At 41.6% G+C, this 22634-nt stretch overlaps 1 protein-coding gene across 2 annotated transcripts in view; it reads right to left on the reverse strand.

The window, feature by feature from the left end:
* TTC29 (tetratricopeptide repeat domain 29) overlaps window positions 1–22634 on the reverse strand; it is a 315521-nt gene that overhangs the window by 106455 nt on the left and 186432 nt on the right. For both annotated transcript variants that reach the window (XM_081136670.1, XM_081136671.1), the window contains exons 5-6: window positions 16293–16516; window positions 11258–11443 (exon numbers count right to left, since the gene is read on the reverse strand). In XM_081136670.1, the coding sequence (XP_080992796.1) occupies window positions 11258–11443; window positions 16293–16516 (410 nt within the window). The remainder of the gene's footprint in view (window positions 1–11257; window positions 11444–16292; window positions 16517–22634) is intronic.

Genomic DNA, 22634 nt, shown 5'->3' on the forward strand with positions numbered 1-22634 from the left:
TTTTAAGGAACCATAATTACTTTTTTTTTTTTGCATTTTAAGAAGTGTTAAATGGTATTTCACAATGATTCAAATTGCTTTTTGGAGAAGTTTGTTATTTTCCCATATATTCATTACATAACATATTTCCTCTTTGGCAAATTGTCTCTTTTTGTACTCGTTCCATTAAATCACAGTCCTCTTAACATTTTCCCTTACCAACCGATATACTTTACATAGAATGTAGCTGCTTGTTCTTTGCTATAGGTGCTGCATATAAAGTTATTTCTCCCCTTTCTGCAGCCCCCTGCCCTCTGTCTGAATACCGATGCTGTTTCCTCTGCGGTCGTGTCTGGAGTCGTCCTTCTTTCCTGTCTACTTTGCCAGCACACCAGCCTTAATGCCTCCTTAATCTCCCTCTGCTTCGAGGTCCCTGCTCTAGGTTACCCCACCCACAATTATCGAACAGCCTAATTCACTCGTGGATTTCAACACATGACAAAAGCCTTATTATAAAGCCGCCCAAACCTGCCTGCCCCCAGTCACTCAGTCAGCTCACTGTTTTCCCTTCCACTTTGCTCTCTGTATTTGGAAGGCCCTCTCTACTGCATTAGCCTTCATGGACTTAGTTTTCTTAGAGAACCACCCTTTCTGCGCATAGTTTGGATAGGCGAAAACGGTGGGAAATACTAAGTCATGAGGGCCTCATGTCACTAGTCCCAGCAGATGGAAAGAGATCCTCACTCTGCACACTTCATGGGAATCTTAGGGGGTGGGGAGTTGGTAGGGCTGGAGAAAGGACCATGAAGGCAAATGGTTAGACAAGCTGGCAAATGACAGAGGACACACAAGAGAGGGAGATATAATTGTTTTATTTATAATTTTTTTCAAGATAGTTTTATTTCAGAGTAAACCCATAAGGTCAACTTGGTGAGGTCTCTGCTGAGCAAACCTTTGTGTAGGGAAGTGTTGTCAGGAAGGAAAAAGAACACTGGACCCAAGATCCAAAGGCACAGGGTGCAGTCTTGGGTTCTGACATGCTTTAGTTGTCATTGAACCTCTCAGAATCCTATTTTTCTGCAAATCTGCATGAGAAAAAGCGATTTATCTGTTACATCATACACCTATGCGTGACTGCCACTACGTACATGGCAGATACATGTGATTTGTTCTAAGTCCATCTAAACGTTACTGGTGAATCAGTTTGAAGAACCACGCAGAATTGAGATAGTTTGCGTGCATTTGCATTGAGCATGACACAGAGAGGGAAAAGCGAGCAGACAGGGATTTGGAGCTCTGGATCGGGTCTTGTACCTGCTACTAACAAGCCATGTGGCCATGGCAAAGTGTTTAATTATGCTTTCAGCTTCCCTGTCTAGTAAATTACTCTGTTTCAGCTTCCTCACCTAGCAAATTAGGGTGTGCACTAGATGACTTCTAAGACCTAATATGGCTCTAAAATTCATTCATCCAAAAGAACTGAACAACACCAGCTCCCAGCCCAGTTTTAAACAATTGAGAACTATTCCACAATTTACCAAATCTACATCCCGCTGTTATTCTACAGAAAGGAGTTTTTCCTGACCTTTGGTGCCACCCTTACAGCATCTCTTCTTGAACATCAGCTTTTAGGAATCATGAAAACCTGTGAAGAATTAATCACCAGAGAACAGTTCGTGTCATTTTCCATTCTCCACCCAGGCTGCCACCCCTTCGGAGTGTATGCAGGAGCCCGGCGTCCAAGCGGGACAATAGGGACAAGCAGAAAAAGACTTTGAGCTCTTGCAACCAAGAGAATATGCACCTTCTGGGCACAGAAATGTGATCTTAGCACTTGGAAAGGCAACAGGTAGGTTATTTATAGAGCGAGGCCTGCCCTCTCCGTCAGTGCTCAATGTTCTGAATGAAAAGATAATGAAAACCTGCAATAAAAGTAGAGCAGGTGGTTTTTGCTTTTTAATCGAGAAAACACAAGGCCAAAGAACAGTTGAGGAAGGAGTTTTCCCCGACTGCCCTGTGGTAGACTTGCATCCTCTCGGTAGACCTACAGGCAGAGTGTGGAGGCCAAAGATGAAAGGACTGAGATGCCACTTGGGGAGCTCAGAGGCAGGGGACAGGTGAAGGGAGAGGCCAAGGAGGCCAGAGCAGCAGCCCGGCTGGGGGCGGCGAGCGGGCCCAGCTCGGACCGCTCACTCCCGCTGCTGGCCTCGCCGGGGACTTCCTCCAGCTTTAGCTGGGGACCCGGCCTGACACCTCGCTTCCACAGTGCCCCAGCTCTTCCTGCCTGTTTAAGTGTCAGTCTCACCTGGGAGGGAGAAAACCTGAGAGCAGAAAGCAGCGTTGACTCAGGCCGATGGGCCACGCGTGCCAAGCAGAACACCAGGCCTTTCGCTTATCTCATTTACTTGTCCAAATAATTCTTTCAAGAGCTAGAACTGATTTTTATTTTTTTTTAAATAATGAAGAGTGGTACAAAGAGGTTAATTTTAGGCTCCATCTCTGCTTTCTATAAACAGGACATTTTTCCTTCCCTAATAAGAAGTTGACTGTTTTCCTTCCCTAATAAGTAGAGTTTTAAAGCCTGATCTCTCAGGAGCCATGTGAGCAGCCCTGGAAACCAGAGCTGGGCGTGAACTGAGTGCGAAGCACCCGAGCTCGCACCCCCTCACGTCAGAGACCAGGAAAGCAAGGTCCACAATGACGTCACACCTACCCAGATCCACACAGCCAGCAAATGGCAAAGTCAAGAGAATATAGTTTATTGCCCACGCTAATCCTTTTTCCTCTGCTAGGCTCCATCTGCAGCCCGATGCTCCAATGCCGTGTTAGGTTAAGTATCTAAACCAAGATCGGCATTCAGGGCCTATCAGCTCTCACTAATTTAATCCGCGTGTATGAATTTGCAGGTTTCCAATTTATATCTTTAATTAAAGCTTTTGCCCCATATCTCTAATACTCCTGTAGATTTGGGCTTCCCTTGCCATCTGAAAACCAATTAACGATTCACATTTCCCCCATTTCTTTACTTCACTAATAATGGGATTGGATCAATAATAGTTCTTTAGTCATCACTATTATTTCTTATCAACTGTAAAAACTGTCTGTCCTTTCCTATACTTTTTTAATTCAATAGATTTTTTTTAATTAGCTAGTTTTTTCCCTAATTAAAAAATAACACATACACACGGTAACCAGTTCTATGGAGCGAAAGGGCACATGTGCAAAACACCCTCCCTTCCTTCCACAGCCTCAGCGCCTTTCTCCAGAGGCGCCTCGGTTGAGATGAGATGTTGCGCATTTGATGGGTTTTAAATCCTCTCAACAGCGCTTACATCTCTATTAATTTTTAATAAAATGAAAGAGAAAATAAAATACCACACTAAAAACTGATATATCCTTTGCATTTCTTTTAGTTATTAAGGCTGTTTTTCTAATAAACTGGCAAACATTATTCCACGACAAATAAGAAATTACCATGAAATTTCTATCAATTTTGATGTGGCATCTTTGATGATATTAAAAAATTTGATGATGTTATTGTATTTTAACCCTTTGGGTGGGGGGTGGGGGGCTGAATACCGTGATGATAAACTTCATTTAAAATGCCAAAAAATAAAAATATCCACCGAATGAAGTCATGTTTATAATGGAATAGAGAAGAAGGCAAGAAGCCCAAACTCCAGGAAGACTGTTTATATGAGATATTAGGAGAATAAAAAAAATCTCCTCATATTATTTTAGATAGTATACAGCTGGTCACCACCTACCACAAATATCTTATCCGTCAGAGCTTGAAATGACGGCATATGACATCCATTACAGGTCAAGTCACATCACTCCACCATTACCGTATTTCCCTATCACCACCTGAAATCATATCTTTTTTTTTTTTTTTAAGTTAGGAAAAAGTACTAACATCATATTAAATATTGTGTTCGTTTCCTGGGGCTGCCATTCCCGAGTGCCGCAGGCTGGGTGGCTTAGAGCAGGGTGTGTTCTCTCTCGGCTCCGGGGGCTGCAAGTCTGAGGTCAGCTCAGCTGGGTTGGGTCCCGCTGAGGGCCCAAGGAAGTCTCTCAGCGCCTCCCTCCTTCCTTCTGGCAGCTTCGAGTGTTCCTTGGCTTGTAGGTGGTGTTCTCCCTGTGTCTTCCCATCATTTTCCCTGTCTGCCCAACCTCCCCCTTTTTTATGAGGACATCAGCCAGATTGCATTAGGGCTCACCCTGATGACCCCATCTTATCTCAATCACCTACAAAGATCCTGTTTAATAAGGTCACTTCACAGGTACTGGGGGTTAAGAATTCAGCATCTTTTGGGGTCCACAGTTCAGCCCATAACAAATATGATTGGAAATTCTCTCTCAAATGAGTAAATAGGAAGTACCAGCAATGTACACAACAGTTGTCCTGTCTGCCAGCGTGGTCACTAAGAGCTGGCAGTGCCAACACTGAAGAAGCAAAGCAAAACAGAGCCACACGTATGACCCCGTGACGGGAGTCTCTGGGCTGGCGGCAAACGTCTTGCTCCACAAATAGATAACTAGAACCCTAGACACGGTTGCAGTGTGGTGCACAAGGGAACCCATGGCAAATCTGAGGTGAAGGCAGGGAGGGGACAGAGCAAAAGGATCAGGCTGTGAATGAGGACAGTCCTAAGAGGCATCACAGCAGGAGGCCTTCGTTGGGAAAAATAAGAACTGGTCTTTATGGCTGTGCCTCCAACCACCCTATTGCCCAGACTGCTGAACAGGGAAAATGCCGTTCCCCTCACACATATAGGGGTTGGGTTTGGAGGAACTGAATCAGTCACTGGGACAGCTGTTGCTAATGCTTTGTTTTCCTTGCATTTCCTACACCCCTCAATTAGAAGCAGCCTATTTAGTCCTGGTATTTAAAGGCAAGCAGAACAGACAATCTGTTCCTGGCTTTGTTCACTGGCCATGTGGAGCTCATAGAATCCCCTGTTTCTACCTAGAGTTGGGGGACAGTTGTAGGAACAGCACCTCACTCAAGGCCAGTATCCAGCAGGCATTCTCCCAGGACTGAGGTTTGATCATCTCTTACTTTAACTCACTGGTTCTCTTCTACTTTGATCAGTTCTTAAAAACATCCAGTCATTGGGGGTAGAGCTCCTTTTGAAGCTTAGCATCTTGCTCATGGTGTTAGCTTGGTCCTAGTTCTTAAAGATGAGGACTTTTGTGTCCATAATCTCTTGATGTTAACAGCCTTCTTTATGCAGAACTTAAGGATTTAAGAGGTACAGGTTAACTTCTCCAGCACAGATCCCTTGCAGGCTGCTTTCCTAGAAAATAAGAGGGACTCTAAGAAGGTTCCAAGGAAACCGGTTAAGCTCAGTGCTTTTAAGGAAATCACTCCTGACTTATTTCAAAGGCTTAGCCCTCAGTCCCTCTCTCCTGAACGGGGAGAGATTGGTGCTCCCCAAACTAAGAATGCCTCATAGCAAATCTTGCTGTTTGTATGCTATATCTCATGGCTGCAAACAGGCATAGACCTCAGCCCCATGCCTCTCCCTTCTCCCCATCTGCTGATCATGCATGGGAGAGGCTCTGCTATCTCAAAGCATGGATGCTGAGCTGGCAGGATACAGCTGGTAGCAAGGCTCTGCCACATCATATTGCTATTCTCTCTGGTCCTGGATCACACCAGGAGTTGGATGGTGTTTCCCTAAACATACAGCATCCAATGAAAGGGCAGTGGGAGACCAGCACACCTGCTGCTGCTCCTGTCTCTGGGACTCATCTCAGAGCAGTGCTGCTCCAACAGGCCTGCTGTGAGTGCTGCTGACCAATTACTTTGTTAGCATGGCAGTTATTCCAGCAAACTGGGTGCCCATCCAGGCCCAGGCCATGGCCTTCTGGAAGCAAGTTAGGGGACTGGAGATAGATTAAAGACTGATGTTGGAGTGGAAGTCTGCTGGGGGTGGTGTGGCCAGCCTTCAGGATGGCCAGTTAGTGACTGAGAGTCATTCTGATGTATCTTCACAACACTGCTGGTGCCCTCTGGGCCCTGGCAAACCACACTGAGTTACACTATTTAGAAGCTGTCCATGTCCATGATAATTCTAAGACCTAAACTGAGCAAGCTAACCAGGATAACTCTGTCTTTAGTCATTGGGAGAACTTGGGATCAATGCTGTAGATCCCGGTTTGCCTTTAATCAGTCCCTGTGCTAAAGCCACAGGTAATGGCTTTCTGAAATAGATGATGTGTACTTCCTAAGCTGTTCTTACAATGGTCTTCCCCTGCCTGTCTGCAGTGAAAGTGACCGGTATCCCGGGGCTGTCACCCAACATCTATTTCTAATCTTCCTCCTGATCTCCCACAGGCAAGTCCAGACGCAAAGCCCACATGGTTGAAACAGAACAGGTTGTTACCAGAGTGAGAGATGATACAGAGAAGCCACCCACTGGAACTGGGGGAAGAGTGACAGGACAAAAAGCAGACAGAAATTAAGGGTTAACTTACCCAAGACTGATGCCCCTCCAGGTTGGCCTCCCAGAAAAGAGATTGGCCTTCTGTGGGGCTCCACGGAGACCCGCTAGTCCTTAGTGCTAAATCCATTAGTTTGGGCAAAAGCAAAGTTTGGACCCAGGTTCTAAATCATTGGAAGGAGCAGCGGAAAAGGTTCTGGTATTTGCTCAACTATAAATGCTGATGTGATCAACACTGCTCTAGTTTACCAGCCCCCAATAAAGCTGCAAGGCTAGGACCCCAGTCCCTTGATCGTGTCAGGGAAGGGGCTGGGGCTGCACCCAACCACTAATGCCAACCTAGCAGGAAAGGTCTGAAGTTAAGGTTCTGCCACATTGTCGTGTTATTATTGCCCTGGCCCTGGATCATACCAAGGGAGGAGCAGGTGCTTCCCTAATCCTGTCTTTTAAAAAGCCCTGTCTCTCCCAGGGTCTGACATCTGGCCCTGCTAGACCTCTGAATGGGCATATCTCCTATTGATCCAGTGTCTGAGAGCTTTCTCCAGTGCTCCACAGACACGGTGTAAAAGCTCTTTGCCCATTTGTCCTGTTTGCATGAAAAAATCCTTACAAATAGGTCACAATACTGAACTGAAGATATAGCCACTGATTTGCTACAAGTGTTTGTCATCCATGACTACTCCATGTCTGCCATCCCCAGCTATGGTCAAAATATCTGACCTGAGGAATGAGACTGCCAGCCCTTGAGTCCGTGGAAACCAGGCCACACTGTGCATGAGAGCCCCATCTTTAGCGGCATTGCAAATTAGAACCTGTCTGCTGTGCTTGACTCTGGCCAGGGGGCTCTGGGTGAGGGTCTGGTCCCATATGCGCCAGTGGGCTGAACACTGGCCCTGACTGCACTCAGGTGTCCAGTCCCCGTGACTATGGCTTCTGCTCAAGTTCATTTGCGTTATGGTTCCCTGAGGGTGCTGGAGCCATGCCCTGGACTACAGCCTGCTCGGTTGGGCCCCGACAACCCGCCTTTCGCCATCTGCCGGCTGGTATCCTGCTTTAACCTGAATGGGCACCCCTGGAACCAGGATGCTGCCACCTGGCCCTGAGCACAGCTGCCGCCTCGCTGTTGCTGTGGGGCCTCCATCAGCCTGTCCAGACCAATCAGATCAGACACGCGGAAGCTACAGCACCATCACCTCAGGGGGAACCCTCCGACCAGGTGAGTTCCCAGCCACTCTAGCCACGTATTCTTGATAGTTCTAGTTTACCCTCCTCATGAAAATTCTACCCCAGATTATAAAAGCTACACAGATAATTTTCACCACTGCTACGTACATTACACACTCAAAGGCAATCTCCAGAATTTTCATCAATACCCACTCAGTCACTATCCATCAGGCAATCAAGGCGTGGTTCTCAGGGCCAATGAGCTGACTAAGGCCTTAGAAAAATAATTTAGATCTGACAAAAAAAAAAGAAGTTGCAAAAGGAAACAACACAACCTAGAAATAGTTTCATAGTCAAAACATTCTATTTACAGTGGAATAAGGGTGCACTTATTATGCTATGTGGTGGGACATCTAAATGTGAGCAAGCCAAGGATCTGCTCTTATGGCAGCCCCACCCTGATCACGCCTCCCAAACTTATCCTCACTCTCAGCCACGAAAATGACCTGGGCAACCGCGGTGCCGTGGTTACTAATCAGAAGATTACTAGGCACTCCGATATTTGTTGAGAGAGTAAATAGATGAATGGGTGAATGAGTGAATGAAGCAATGAATACATTCTCCAATAGAAATACATTGAGAGAGATTTTTTAAAAATCAGAACAAAGAAATCAAGAGTTGTTGTTTAATAGGTATTGACTTTCAATTTTGCAAGATGAAAAAGTTCTGAAGGCTGGCTGTACAACAGTGTGAATATACTCAACACCACTGGACTGTACACTTAGAAACAATTAGGATGGAAAATTTTGTTATATAGCTTTTTACCACAACAAATTTTTTTAAGAAATCAAACCAAATATTAAAAATCAGAAATAAAATTTTGAGAAAAATTCAGAATATACTTATTGATAGATATCTGAATCTTACTGGGACCACTCTTTTAAATTTTCATCAGTGTAGCCCTGACTTCTTCAACCCTTATTTTCTGATATTATTTCTTTTGTGACTTCTGTTTTGGGACTAGTAATTGACAGTTTGATTATCTGATTTGTTATTATAAGTGACAGAATTTGATGGCTTCAATTATAAAAACAACACAAAAAGCAATTTTTTTTTTATTTAGTTGGGGGGGGGTGTTCCCATAGTAGAGAGCAAAAAGTGCTAACTTATATTTTAGCATATAATTTTCAGGAATTTTTAGAATTAGCTCATCATAAAAGTAAAGCAGTTCTTTGTTTGCATAGAGCAGGAGCTACTAGAGCAGGCTCTGAAGCCAGTTGACTAGTTAATACCAGCTCCACCATTAACCAGCTTTACCTCTTAGTGCCACAGTTTCCTCATCCTCAAAATGAAGATACTTTTTAAAAGCTTAAAGAAGTATTTATCTCACCTGTGAAATGGGAATAGTAATTTTTAAAAGCTTAAGCAAAAATTTCACTTTGAATTTTACTTTATTTAAGCAAGAACTTACCCCATTTTTACAAATTGAAAAACAAAACTCTACTTTTAACAATAGGTTAAAAGTTAATAAAACCCCTCAAATTATAGTAGGTAATATCTCTTTAGTATATAATTTTATAATCATCTATGATCCCCACATTCAAATATAACTACTGTTAACATGGTGTGTGGTACATACTGAATATAATCATATTTTACATTGTGTTTGTGTCTTAATGTATCATGGGCATTTTCTCAAATCAATGCATATTTGGGGTTTCCTATCAATTTAGAATAAAATCTAAAGTCCTCACCTTGTCCTAAAAGAGCCAATGCGATCTCGAGTCTCCTAGTTAACCTTAGCTCCTCTCCTTCCACTTCCTACCTTACTCACTGAGCTCCAGACACACTGGCCTTCTCGCTGTTCTTTGGGCATGCTCAGCACGCACTTGCCTCAGGGCCTTTGCATGTACAGTATTCTCTCTGTAGAACCCTTTCCTCCAGATTTTCACAAAGCTCACTCCCACACTTCATTCATGTCTCACCTTCTAACAGGTGAACATCTTATATAAAGTAGCAAAGTCTATCCCTGAAAAGTAAGTAATAGTTTTCATCATATTATTTACCACTACTTGATATATTATTAGTGGTTAAGGTCTGTTTTTCTAAGTAGAATGTAAGTGCCATGAGGCCAAGGATTTGTCTGTCTTGTTTACTGTTCATGCCCTGGCACTAGGTTCTAAACAAATATTTATTGAATGAACAAATGAATGGATTTTGCTATAATTTGTAATTCCATGACTGCACAGGACTCTGTTGCAAAGATGTTGCATAAAATATTTAACTAGTAAAACCTATTTTGAGATATTATAAACCATACTGCAATGGGCATGCTTAAATACATTCTCTTAAATACTTTTTGATGGTTCCTGTGGAGCTAAGTTAGGGCAGCTGCTTCCTAACCATCCCCCCCTTCAGTTTTTCCTCCTGTCACAGGCGGCGTCCCAGCCAGGCTTCCATGACATCACACTCCCTTCCTTACCCTGAAGGTGCAGAAGCCTGAGCCCAAACTCTGCATGCTAGCCTGTCCCTATTTTGCCTTTGCACACCTAGGTCCCATCACTACTCAGAAATACATTTTCCACTTTCAACAATCTGCTCCTCCTATCAGTGTCTCCAATCCTTTCGTCTACGTAGTTCCCTCTCACAGGCTATACACCCGTTTCTCTACCTGCCTGAATTGTACCCATGTCCAGTCCCTGCCCGTCCCTACTGATGCCATCACGCCTTCCTGGAATCTATTCCATATGAACTCTCGCTTCTCTGAATTTTTTTAACTTTTCTGCTTTTTCCTGTGCCCACCATTGGAGATGGCCCTGCCCACCCGCAGCATCTACCATGCTGCAGGTTACAATTTCCTGAATCACAAAACCCCTTTCTTCCTGCTGCTTGAAGTCCTATACCGTCCTAACCACAAAACAATAACTATTTTCCAACTTGTTTTGGCCAAGTCAAAACTTTTGTGGAAATTGAGATAACTTTTTGCGGGAAGAAATGGGATTATTCATGATGAAATATTTTGTCTCCGCATATATTTTCTACCCGCTATCCTTACATGAATAATCTCAACTTTTAAATTTCTACTTGCAGTCCTTATTAAACCGCCATACAAAATATGTTTCTGACGATGTTTTGTTGTTTTAAGACCTTGGCTTGTCGTAAGATAACATTATTAGCTAGGAAGTTATTTTTAAAGGAACATCTCCTTCAGAAATTACTATAAGATCATGATGGAGCAGTATCTGAGTTATATAAATATTTTGGGGATTTTTTTATGGGGTACATGGGCACTTGGAAAATCACAGTGTGCTTTGCCTTTTCCCCATTTTCACACAAGAGAAATCAAGTTAAAATGAACAAGGAGAGCTCCAGGAAGGGAAAAACAATTCTAAACGGTGCAGCATGTATGTGAGTGAAGGATGGGGCCTGGGGGAGGCGCTTTCTCTGTGCTGCTGCTGGGAGCTCTGGGCTGAGCTCGGTGGAGGTGGGACACAAGCAATACTGAAGAAGCATCCAGAAGTCATACACCTTTGCTTTTGAATCTCAGTAACTTATATTTTTATACTCAAGCTTTGGGTATTTTCCTCCACCCCCATGTGCATTCTGGTCGCCTGGACTCTGGATCCTCCGAGGTGCCCAAAGCATCCAAGCCAATGGCCACTCACCGTCTTCCTCGTAGAGGAGCCCCATGTGCCCCTGTGCCTCGGCTTCTTTCTTCCCACCGTCGATTTTGATCAGCTGAGCAATCTGAAAACATCGTTTGTAGAAGTGGTTCCTTACCCACTTGTCTTCAGAATTATTGAAGTAACAGGCCAGAGCATACAAGTTATTATAGACATCTTCAAAGTATTCTTCAAAGAGAGAGAAACATCATACACCGAGTTAGAAAGAGGTCTCATGACACATGCCTTCGAGTGGCAAACCAATGCAGTGACACTTATTTCCTATTTTTCCTTAAAAACACGAATAACTACTTTAAAATGCAAAATGCAGAAATTAATGTATATCAACTATCAAAATAGTTGCATTAATTAAAGAATGTGCACATGAAAAAAGCCACATACAAAAATCTTCCAAAAACTTAGCATATGTTATAAATAAGACATACCCTTCAGTTGAAGCACCGGACTTTATATATAAGACAAAAGACAAAAACACCTACGGCCAACGTGCTCAGTGCTTTCAGAAGAAAAGAGTACGTGGCTATCATCAAGTGCTTTTCCCACTGAAGAATTTAAAAGTATTTAGAGGCAGAGGGAGCAATACCTCTTAACTACAGCAAAAACATGATGTAAGTGAAGGGAGCCGATAGAATGTGAAAATGGCAAGGGTTTCGCTCCCAAGAAAAACCGCCGTGAGGCGTATGAGGAAGGATGGTGAGGATGACCCGATAAGCTGCGTACACCTTCCAGCAATGTTTCCAGCCATGTTAAGAAGTGAATTTCCATGCTTTTGTTTTCTATGAGCACCTTTTTCTGCTGAAAATGCACGAATACTGTTCATTCCTCTCACTCAGACAGCCGTTAGTTTATTAGTTGCTAGTGTATTAAAGCTCCCTCTTTCCCCTGAAGTGGCGTCTGACCTATTTATACTTAAAAAAGTGTATTAATACATTGTGAATCAGTCTTATAAGTCCCACTGCCATCAATCATAAAGGTGAACCAAAACATCGTGTGTTAATAAGTGGTGTCTCAGTCCTGGAAACTCCACTTTATCGGTGAATGTGAACAGATTTGGGACCCTCGTGTCTTTCTGCACTTGTGAAGACATGGTAGCCTCTGGATTACCTTCCCAAGGATCTTTTAAAGTAACAATCATTATTATTCACTGATATATTCCCGAAAGGATTACAATTATAAAAAATATTTATACATTGCCCACTAGCATTCCTATAAGATTAAAACTGAAATGCTTAGAAAAATGGAAACTAAGCTGACTAAAACAAAGGCAACTTTCAAGAACTGTACATAAGTCATGCCAATGTTTCCACAGAAATTTCTAAAACCTAAAATCATTTCTTTACATATATTGCTTCATAATTCCACAGGAAATTAGATTTATCTCAACATAGGTTTTATATGTAAAAATAAAGTAAAACAAAACAAGGTCCCCCTGTCAGCCTCCTTTTGAAGGAGCTGGGGTTCAGGGGAGCCATTCTGCAACAGCACGGGTGCAAAGTGGAGAATGACCCGAGTTATTGACTTCAAAAACCAATGCCCTCATCTCAGAACTGACTTCTCCTATCTTAATCTTTCCATTCTGAGTCTTCTACCTAATGTGAATAGAGCACTAAAGTCTGTTTTGTAATATTTTATATTCTTTGTCATATTTAGTGATTAGAGAGCTATTTTTAAAGCCTGTAAGTCAAATACTTCATATCTTCCATTTTAAAAAGTTATATAATGAGCTTTTAAAAAATATACACAATGCTAAAATAATTTTTCTGTTTTTCAGTAATTAAACCTTAATAGAAAAACATTTCTAACATTTCATAAATGAAGTTTTGTTTTTGATTTTTTAGAATGAGTTATACGAGCTATCAAGATAAATGGAGTTTTTCCTCCCAGAGAATTAAATATAAAGGAATATATCCAAGTTATTTAACTTTTTGTGCAATCCAAAAATATGTCCTGTATCTTTTACATTATAAGCAGCCTTCAGTCCCTCCTTGAGTCATCAACAGGTATATTTGTAAGATGAAAATCAATTTTATTGTTAGTTTATTATTTAGATCAGTATTTATTATGTTACCTAAAAAGGAGATTCCATGATAAAATAAATTTGGGAAATGCTCTTGCAAATTTCCCTCCTTCAGTGAACCACACAATACATTGGCATGTTAAAGGCCCTGATAAGTCCTGCAATAAACCAATCTGCGTAACATAAATGTTAATTCACATGGTGTTTCTCAAACGTATTTCACCAAATAAATATTTTTTCTCTTGCTTCACATAAAACCTATAAGCACCCTGTGGGACACTGCTTGAGTAGAATATACCTTGAGTATCTTAAGTAAATGTTATCAGAAAGAAGATTGCTGGTTAACCCTTGACAATAATTTAAAGTCAAGTGTGAATAATGCTTGAATTATCTATTGATTCAGTTGCTCATTACCATTATTGTCATCTCTTCTCTAGCCCCATGGGGCACAAGGCCCTAATCATAATGTTACAGATGGTACAGAGATTATTCACAGCAATGGGTAATATAAGAAACACTATCAGGGACAAAGAAACACTTGAACAAATGGAAAATAAGCCAAAAAGCAATGACTGGCCTACTTTAAACACCTCTTTGCTATAAAACAGAAAAGGGTGTTTTGTAAAGTAATTTAAATAAGTCTAGGTTCTTGCTCTGTAAGTCTCAAGAGACAGAACTGACCTGAGATAACTGACTATTGTTAGTGCCATAGCTCTGATAAAATGAACTTCATGGTGATTCTAGAGTGAGGGTGTTTCCAATGAGAAGAAATGAGAATGCTCAGACCAATGCTGCTGCAGGATAATTGTCTCAGATTCCACAACCATGTACCATGGAATCTTGAGATGCTATTAACAGGTTTCTATATACCAGACGAAGTGTGTGTGTGTGTGTGTGTGTGTGTGTGTGTGTGTGTGTGTGTTAAGATTTAGGATTCCCCGGCCGGGCATGGCTCAGCGGTTGAGCACAGGGCTCTATCCTCAGTCGGGGGCGTGCAGGAGGCAGCCGATCAATGACTCTCTCATCATTGATGTTTTTATCTCTCTCTCTCTCTGCCTCTCCCTTCCTCTCTCTGAAATCAATAAAGATATATATATTTTAAAAAGATTTAGGATTAATTCAAGTTAATAAGAGTGATGATGTACATATTCCTATCCATTCCCTGGGACAGTCTTAATTCAAGTAACAATTTCTCCCCAACAAAGTTCATGTGTTAAATGTGGGGAAAAGTATATAAATTAAAACACACACACACACACACACACACACACACACAAATGTTTATATGTCTTTCAACTGAAGTATTTCCAATAGTATTTATTAGAATAATTTTAATTTTCTGTATTTTAAACAGGCAACGGACATTGCATTTTGAAGGAGATAACCATACAGAAGAATTATTTTGAGCAAGGGGTAATTTTTGTTCCATTTAACAAATGTAACCTTGGTTACCATGTATATATGATAGACCACTCAGTAAAGAAAGTATTTCTTTTCATTACTTATATGACACATATAAAATATTGGCTATTATAAAATTTGGAATTTGTTAATTTTTGGAATTAGAGAAACATTTTTATGTATATGTATAGTCATTTTTCTTTAATAAGAGGTTATAAATGAAAATATTTTCTACCTTAAAATAGGCTATTTAGCATTTTAGTTTCTCTATAATTACAAAATGCTTTATGCTAAGTTCTTTATATTGATGATACTTTGTGAACTGATGTGTTTGGCTCATGTTTATTCTACTCAAATGAAAGCCCCTATTTAAGCCTTTGGTGAATATGATGATTGAACTTGAGAAAAGGACCACTGGGCAGACTTTATCCTGATCAATTCTGCTTTCAGTGTAAATGTCACTTCAGAAATTGGGGCTGATACTAGTATGTAGGATTTTTATTTTTTTACAGTAGCATTTTTTATTTGTAATTTAATTTCTAGAGAAATTATATGTAAATCACATTTTAAAATTCACCAAATTTCTCTATTTTTAAAGTCAATTCTACAGTTAAATACTTTTCATAATACAAATAATCACTCCTATACACACACATACACACTGTAGTTCACTTTTAGTGGTGTTGTAAGGATTTTTGTACATCTCATATTTGTAAGTCAGGTCACAACCTAATGAGATGTATTGACTCTATCTACTAGAGAGGTTGAAAGACTTCTGCTACCTTCTGATGCTGTTTCCATGGCCCCATCAATTTTCCCCATGGTAGCAATAAGTAACAAAAAGTTGCCTAATATTTTCTCATAGAAAGGCCTGGAGGGAAATGTAGACATTGTCATGCTGGGGCCTGAACTTCTCTTTTTGAGTCCCATGGTATTTTCACGCAAAAAGTTGAAGGAAAGAATAATTTAGAACACAAAATCTGTGTCAAAATCTAGGATTTCCTGTCTTTGGCTATATAAAATGACTAATCTCTAATATATAACTTATGACTAATCTCTAATAAATACTTATGACAGCAATATCAGTACTATAGTAGAGATTAAAATATTTTCTTCAATACTTGAAACATAGTGACTTTCTGGAAAATTTTAGGATACAAAAAAAAGGACTTTGTTAAAAATGATGTGATGACATACATAAAATTAGCAATTTTATTCATAATTGTGAATTACAGCTTTTTGTGTCTTCTCACTACTTACTAACAAAAAATCTGATTGAAACCTGTAGAACTTATTGATGAAACCTTCATGTTCCATTATATAAATACTAGAAAATCAGTATAATTTTCAAATTACAGTGCTCTTTGAAAGTATCTCCTCAGTGAAAGTCAATACTCAGATCATATATAAAGAAAAATTATGGAAAGATTTATAATGAATGATACAGAAGATCTGAATACATTGGAAAGTGGGGATGTTGTGAGGATTCCCCATCACTTATTCCATCAAGATGCTTAGTTGACTAGGTTAGACTGTGCTAAGCTGTCTTAATGTCTCGAATTCATAGAGGAAACAATCTGGAACCTTCCCTCCACTCACCTTTCCTTTCCGCCACCTCGGCCCTGGTCAGGTAGAAGTAGAAGTGGTCCAGCTTGTCGGGCTGCTCCTTCAGGGGTCTCTGCACCCAGAAGATGGACCTGCGCCTGGCGGCCTCCCTCAGGGCGTCCCACTTCTCCATGAGCGCGAAGAGCTCGGCGAAGGACTTGTGGAAGCCGTCGCGCAGCATGTCCACGCAGACGTTCTTCTCGTAGGCGTTCCGGTAGCTGGCAATGGGGCAGAGGGAGCGCTTACTCTCACGCCTGAAACGCCTGCTGTGTTTTTATTCTGTGACAATGAAAGGCTGAATCAGGCTGCCTTTCTTCCCTGGGTGAGAGCACTGAAAACTTGTCTTTGCCTCAAACACTCACAATGGACCAACTTCAAGGAAAGAGGAAAGATGCCAGGAGCTAACTCGATTCGGTAGGTTTAATGAAATTACATGATAAATATATCAGTTCTAGGGCTGAGTTCCCTTTGGTAAGGACAAATAAACTAGCTGACTGATGCCTTAGTCGGTTCGAGCTGCTATAACAAAATACGACTGAGTAGCTTATTTAAAAAAGAAATGTATCACCCACAGTTCCCGGAGGCTAGAAGTTCAAGATCAAAGCGTCAGTGTGGTCGCCTTCTAGTGAGGGCCCTCTCCTGGTTCATGCTGGCACCTTCTAGCTGTGTTGTGTCCTCACATAGTGGGAGGGGCAGGGATCTCCCTGGAGCCTCTTTTATAAGGTACTAATCCCACTTATGAGCTAAGCACCTCCCAAAGGCCCCATTGATAACAATTTTGGGGATTAGGGTTCCACATATAAATATCGGGGGAAACAAACATTCAGATCATAGCCACTGATGATCCAAAACTACTTGACATGCCAGACTTTTACCAAAAAACAAAACAACCAATAAGCCAAGCAAAAATTAAACGTCACTTAATATTAAAGCAATGCTTTCGACAGTAAATGGTTTCCCTGTATGTTAAGGAGGTTCATTCATTCATCCATCCACTCATTCATTCATTCATTCATGCAGAATATATTTACTGAAATTTATTACTAAATATATCTTTAAATTATTTTAAGTTTGGGTTATAGTAAAGATTTGTTAGGTTAGCACTTTACTACTTAGTCATAATTCATATATAAGGAGATAAAGTGACAAGTGACTATTCTACTTATTTATTCAAAGATAGATATTGAGTTTCCTGCTAAGCGCCAAGCACTATTCTAGACCAAATAAGTTCAGTGCCCTGGGGTAAATTTGTATTCTCCTGGGAGTACACAACCAACAAATAAGTAAACAAATAATAAATAATTTCAGGTGATGAAAATTCCCATACAGGAAATAGGGTTATGGGATAACAACAGTGTAATGACCAGTATTCCACTAACCAAGGGTTTAGAGGCCAAATGATACAGCTTTATATTAAGAATTTTACATTCCAGAAAAATAGGAGACAATTAAAGTATTAAAAAAACTGACTTGATGTGATACTACTTGAAATAAAAATTTCCGTGTAGAGTAGAATAGCCTAGAATTAGTCAAAACACCCGAGGTCTGAGTCAGAACACCCAGTTCTATGAAATCTCCATGGACCTCGTGTCTTGTCTTCTGTGACATGTGTACATTGATGTGTGCCCTCCCTGCGTCACAGGAGTCTTCTAAGATCCAAGTGAAGTTATGGATGTGAAAGTGGGCTGGGAAACGCAAAGTCCTGCTCCACTGGTTCTCGACTCCTGGCCATGCCAAAGAATTACCCACAGAGTTTAAAACAAACAAAACAAAAAGGCCCAGGCCCCATCCGCCAAGGATTTCTTACTCAGTGGATCAGCTTAGGTGTAAAACAAAGTACGTAACGAGTGGCGAAGAGGAGAGTGGCGAAGGAGATAATTGTTTTAAAAAGGCAGGACCCAGATCAGGAAGAGGCCTTCAAGTCGTGGTGAGCAGCTGGGACTCCACGCGGGGGTGAGGCGGAGCCGTGGGAGGGGCTGAGTCAGGGAAATGACTGGATGACACTGCATTTTAGAAAACTCCTCTGGGAGGGCGCCCCAGCTGAACTGCAGCCCTCCGCCACCCGCCGCCCAGGCCGGGCGCCTGCTTTTACAGGGCTGGTCCGCCAAGGAAATAAGGGAAGCGCGTTCCTAGGCCAAGAGCCCCAAAGCTGCCATCTCGTCTGAAACAAACAAAAATATTTGAAATGGGGAAGAGAGAAGAAATAACATATTTGAGTCTCTGCCCTCCAGTGGAGATAGAGTGTGGAGAGGAGTCAGTGGGAGGCTGTGACACGGGGGGGGGGGGGGGGGGGGGGGGGGGGGGAGGCTAAAAGGCCGCTGTGCGGGCTGCCCCCTGGGACGGAAGGAGGGCACAGCTGTAGCCGAGAACGAGACGCCCTGAGGAGCCCCTGAAGGGGTCAGGTCAGCCTACCCCAGAGCTGACGCAAAAGGACACAGTGAGAGCCACAGAGATGGCACCTGAGCGGAACCCCGCAGGTTAGGGGAGATTCGACCACAAGTAAGAGGGCGCTCGCCCCCCGCTGCCCTCAGAACTGGAGGCTTCTGTTTCTCTCAGCGCAAGGTGCCGAGAGGGCGGCGGCCACTGGCCTTGGTGCCTCTGGGATCCTTTAACCTTTCCTCCATGTCTGTCCCCTGCTGGTCACCGGAGGGCCACTCCAGCTCCAAATGATCATTTCCACCTCCAAGGCGAGAAAAAAAGGGGGAAATGGGGTGGCACCAGCTGTGTCTTTCACTATTATTGGGAAAAACAGGACCATTTCTGCAACTACTCGCGGATGTCCACTTGGGTTCCACTGGCCAGAACCCTGCCACATGGCCACCCTTGCTGTAAGGAGACCAGAAGGACAAATGTCCTGCATGTTCTAGGGCACTTTGCCACCCTCAACAAAACTGGAGTTATACTAGCAAAGAAGGGAGAAATGGATACAGATAGGGAATTTCAGTGTCTATCACAGGGCCCTAGAGCAAGATCTGGAAGTAAAGTGATGACAAGCCCCCAATCTCGGACTGCCAGATAGAGCTGGGCAGGATGCCCAGTTCAATTTGAATGTCAGACAATGGCCCTGGAGGAGAGAGGGATAAGCAGAAGTGGGCGGGCGGATTCAACACATAGGCAGGAGATTGAAATATTGATTACTTGATCAAGGAGTGAATGCTGGGGGTGATGGAAGAGAGGAGCTAGGATGGCCATCAGGTTTTCGGAGTGGGTAATTGTTAACTTGCTAAGAGGGGGACACGAAAGGATGAAAAGTTGGGGGGAAAGATAATGAGTTTGGGTTCAGATAACTTGAGTTTGAGGAGCCTCAGAAGACATCCAAGGGGTGCTCCCCAAAGGCAGTTAGTTTCTGGGTGGTGTAGGAGGTCTGAGAGGGTAGGGGCTGGAAATGCAACCCTGCTTCAGACAAGCACTGACACTTCGGTAGGTTCATGCCAGCGTGCTTTCCTGTGAGTGAGGAGAGCATGCTGGAGCAGAAATAGAGAATATTATAAATAAACAAAAACCAGACTATTCATTTTAAACAATAAAAATAAACATTAGAGAGGAGGCCATCTCAGTTCTAATCTCAGCTGGGACAGAAAAGCAGAAAACCACTCTCCGCCTATTTCCCTCCCCTGGAAGGGGAGGCTGCCTTGGCTGGACTGGGTCCTTCCAGCGCTGCAAAGTGCTTTTGGAAATGGCTGGTCCCACCTTGTGTGTCCTCTTGGTTGGATTTGATTTCAAAGACCTGCTAGCTGCAGGTGGGTCAGTGATCTAAATTAAGCCACTGCCCTCTCTCCTAGGATTTTGAAACTTGAGGCAAGAAACACAAAAGTATAGAAGGTTGTGGGAGCTCAAACACCCTGGCAGTGACATCCCTACAGGAGTCTCAAGTAGGTCTTGCTACCTAGACCCATTCAAGCATCCCAGGTCTTGTCCTTCTCTTCTGAGCCATTTGTCCTTTAAATTGAGCTAGTTACCTAATACCTTTTCAATAAAATAATTTCGACTTTATTTAGTCAGAATCAGTTTCTGCTGTCTCTGACCAAAGAACACGAAACTGGTTCACAAGGGACTGGACAACGCTTGTTTTCAAGACATCTTTCAGCCTCAAAATATCCACAATATAAGAGCAATTTTTAAAACTGCCACAATATAAAAGCAATTTTTAAAATTTCAAATACATGTTTAAAATAGACCATTCTTTACAAAAGAGATTTCAAATAGAATTGCATTTTTAAATACTTATGTTACTCTGCTGATATCTCTATTTTATGTACGTGTATACATGCACACCCAAACTGTGTAAGCCTCATTACTGATATTTGAGAGCAGAAAGAGCAGTTGTAGTGATTTGCTAAATAGGTTCTTATTTATACTTTATACTTAATGCAAATAACTTCTTTTCACTGCAATAATTTTTATTTATTACAACAAACTGGGTATCTGAAAATAAAAACATATGTTAATCTCTACCATTATATTCTATTTGGATTTCTCAGGTTTTATATTTCATAACAGAGAGCCATAGCCAAAGTTCACTCACTTTATGGAAAGGAATTTTTAAAAGATGCAAATAGAAATGTAAGTGGAGTGCAAATTCATTATTTCACTTCGACAGAAAGTGATAAGTCCCTGGTTTCATTTATACATCAAAACAAATATTAGTCTAAATTAAAACATGTCCTTTCTAAATATCAGGAGAAGAAACATATCCTTGACTTGAAGTCACTACCCTGAAAATTAAGAATTCTGGAAAAAATTATGGAGAGATTTGATCACATGGAATTTGGGAAGAGTTGTCCTGACAGAAAGCGCGCTATTCATGGAAGCAGAGGTTGTGACATCCGCGGGTGTGCCGGCCTTCCACCAGTCTATATTCTAAGAAGGTCTTCGCCACCGCAGGTACCCGAGGCTGCCCTGGCTAAGGGATGCAGCTGGAGAGGAATGGATTTAAGAATTAAGCAGTCGTGCATTTCACATGGACTACATTACTAGTCAAAGGCATTATTCAATAGAGATTATATGTAAGTATTCTGAATTTAATCAGAATTTCCCTAAAATATTCTAAGACTAAAAAAATCTGTAGGCTGGCAGAAAGTGAAACCGAGCAACCTGACTGACAGACCTGCACAGCAGCTGGATGTGCGGAGACGCTGGGAACCGGGGGCCTTCTGTTAACCGGCCTCCGAGATATTATATCATTTTTCAACTCTGCCTTCAACCATTCTGAATAGCTACTGTTTACAGAGCACCTACTGTGTGGGCATTATTTCTTTTCTAACTCACAAAATAACTCTACAAAGTACTACTTCTGTTTTCACAGGTCAAAACAAACAAAACTGAGGTTGGGACTTGCTCGACACGATATAAGCTAATAAGTGGCACACCTGGAATTCGCACCCAGGTTGCTCAGGCTGGAAATTCTGAATTTTCCCGCTTTACCACATTGCCTCCTATGACATCAAAAATTGTTGATTTTTCATCTCTTCCTCCCCCTGCACACGACTTTCTGTTTATTTGCATGGATTGTGTAGGAATTTGACATAACTGGACAATTACAATGTAAGTGGAACTTGAAAGGGGCTGTTTTGTCCCTGCTGGACTGGGGGAAAGGATGGGTGTCATTCTGGGACTCTCCCAGAGAACCCCCTTCCTAAAAACGAGGGAGCAGACAGCCAACAGCATCTGTGCAAAGCCAATTAAATAGATGTGACTCCCACTCAAGGGTGTAAAGTCTAACAGGGAAAATACTGCGCGAGAGAAACATAAAAGGATGGAAAGCACACACTTCTACGAATATGAAAAACATGAATAAATGTAATAAATAGATATGACAACTTATTTTCTTCTCTCTGCACTTACAGGTATTTATACTAGTTATTAGACTTTCAGAATCAAAATGCATTATCAACTATTCTGTTATAGAATTAATATCTTTAACATATTTTCTTCATAGCACAAACTGAAATGCTGTATCAAGGAGAAACTTCACATTCAGTAAAATATTTCAAAAGCAATTCAATAAAATAACCATACTTTTTAAAAAGATCATAAAATTTTTATTTAATCTGACAAAGATAAACTCAAAAGATATGCAATATCTAATCAAAAGTCAGGATAATACTTTTATTCCATTAAATTAATATTTATAAGTCACCAGTGGGTTATCTTTGTGTCAGCTATAACAGTCTTACAATCATATCGTAGGGATAAATGTTATTGGAATCACCTACGGGATAATTACATTGACTCTTAAATTAATACTTAAATAGCTTCAGTTAATATAATTTCCATGGAATAAAGTGAGTCACTATTCTTAGCCAGACTTTTCAGTGTAGATGGATATTATGTATA

Source organism: Miniopterus schreibersii (genome assembly GCF_964146895.1).
Source record: "Miniopterus schreibersii genome assembly, chromosome: 4".
NCBI classification, from domain to species: domain Eukaryota; kingdom Metazoa; phylum Chordata; class Mammalia; order Chiroptera; family Miniopteridae; genus Miniopterus; species Miniopterus schreibersii.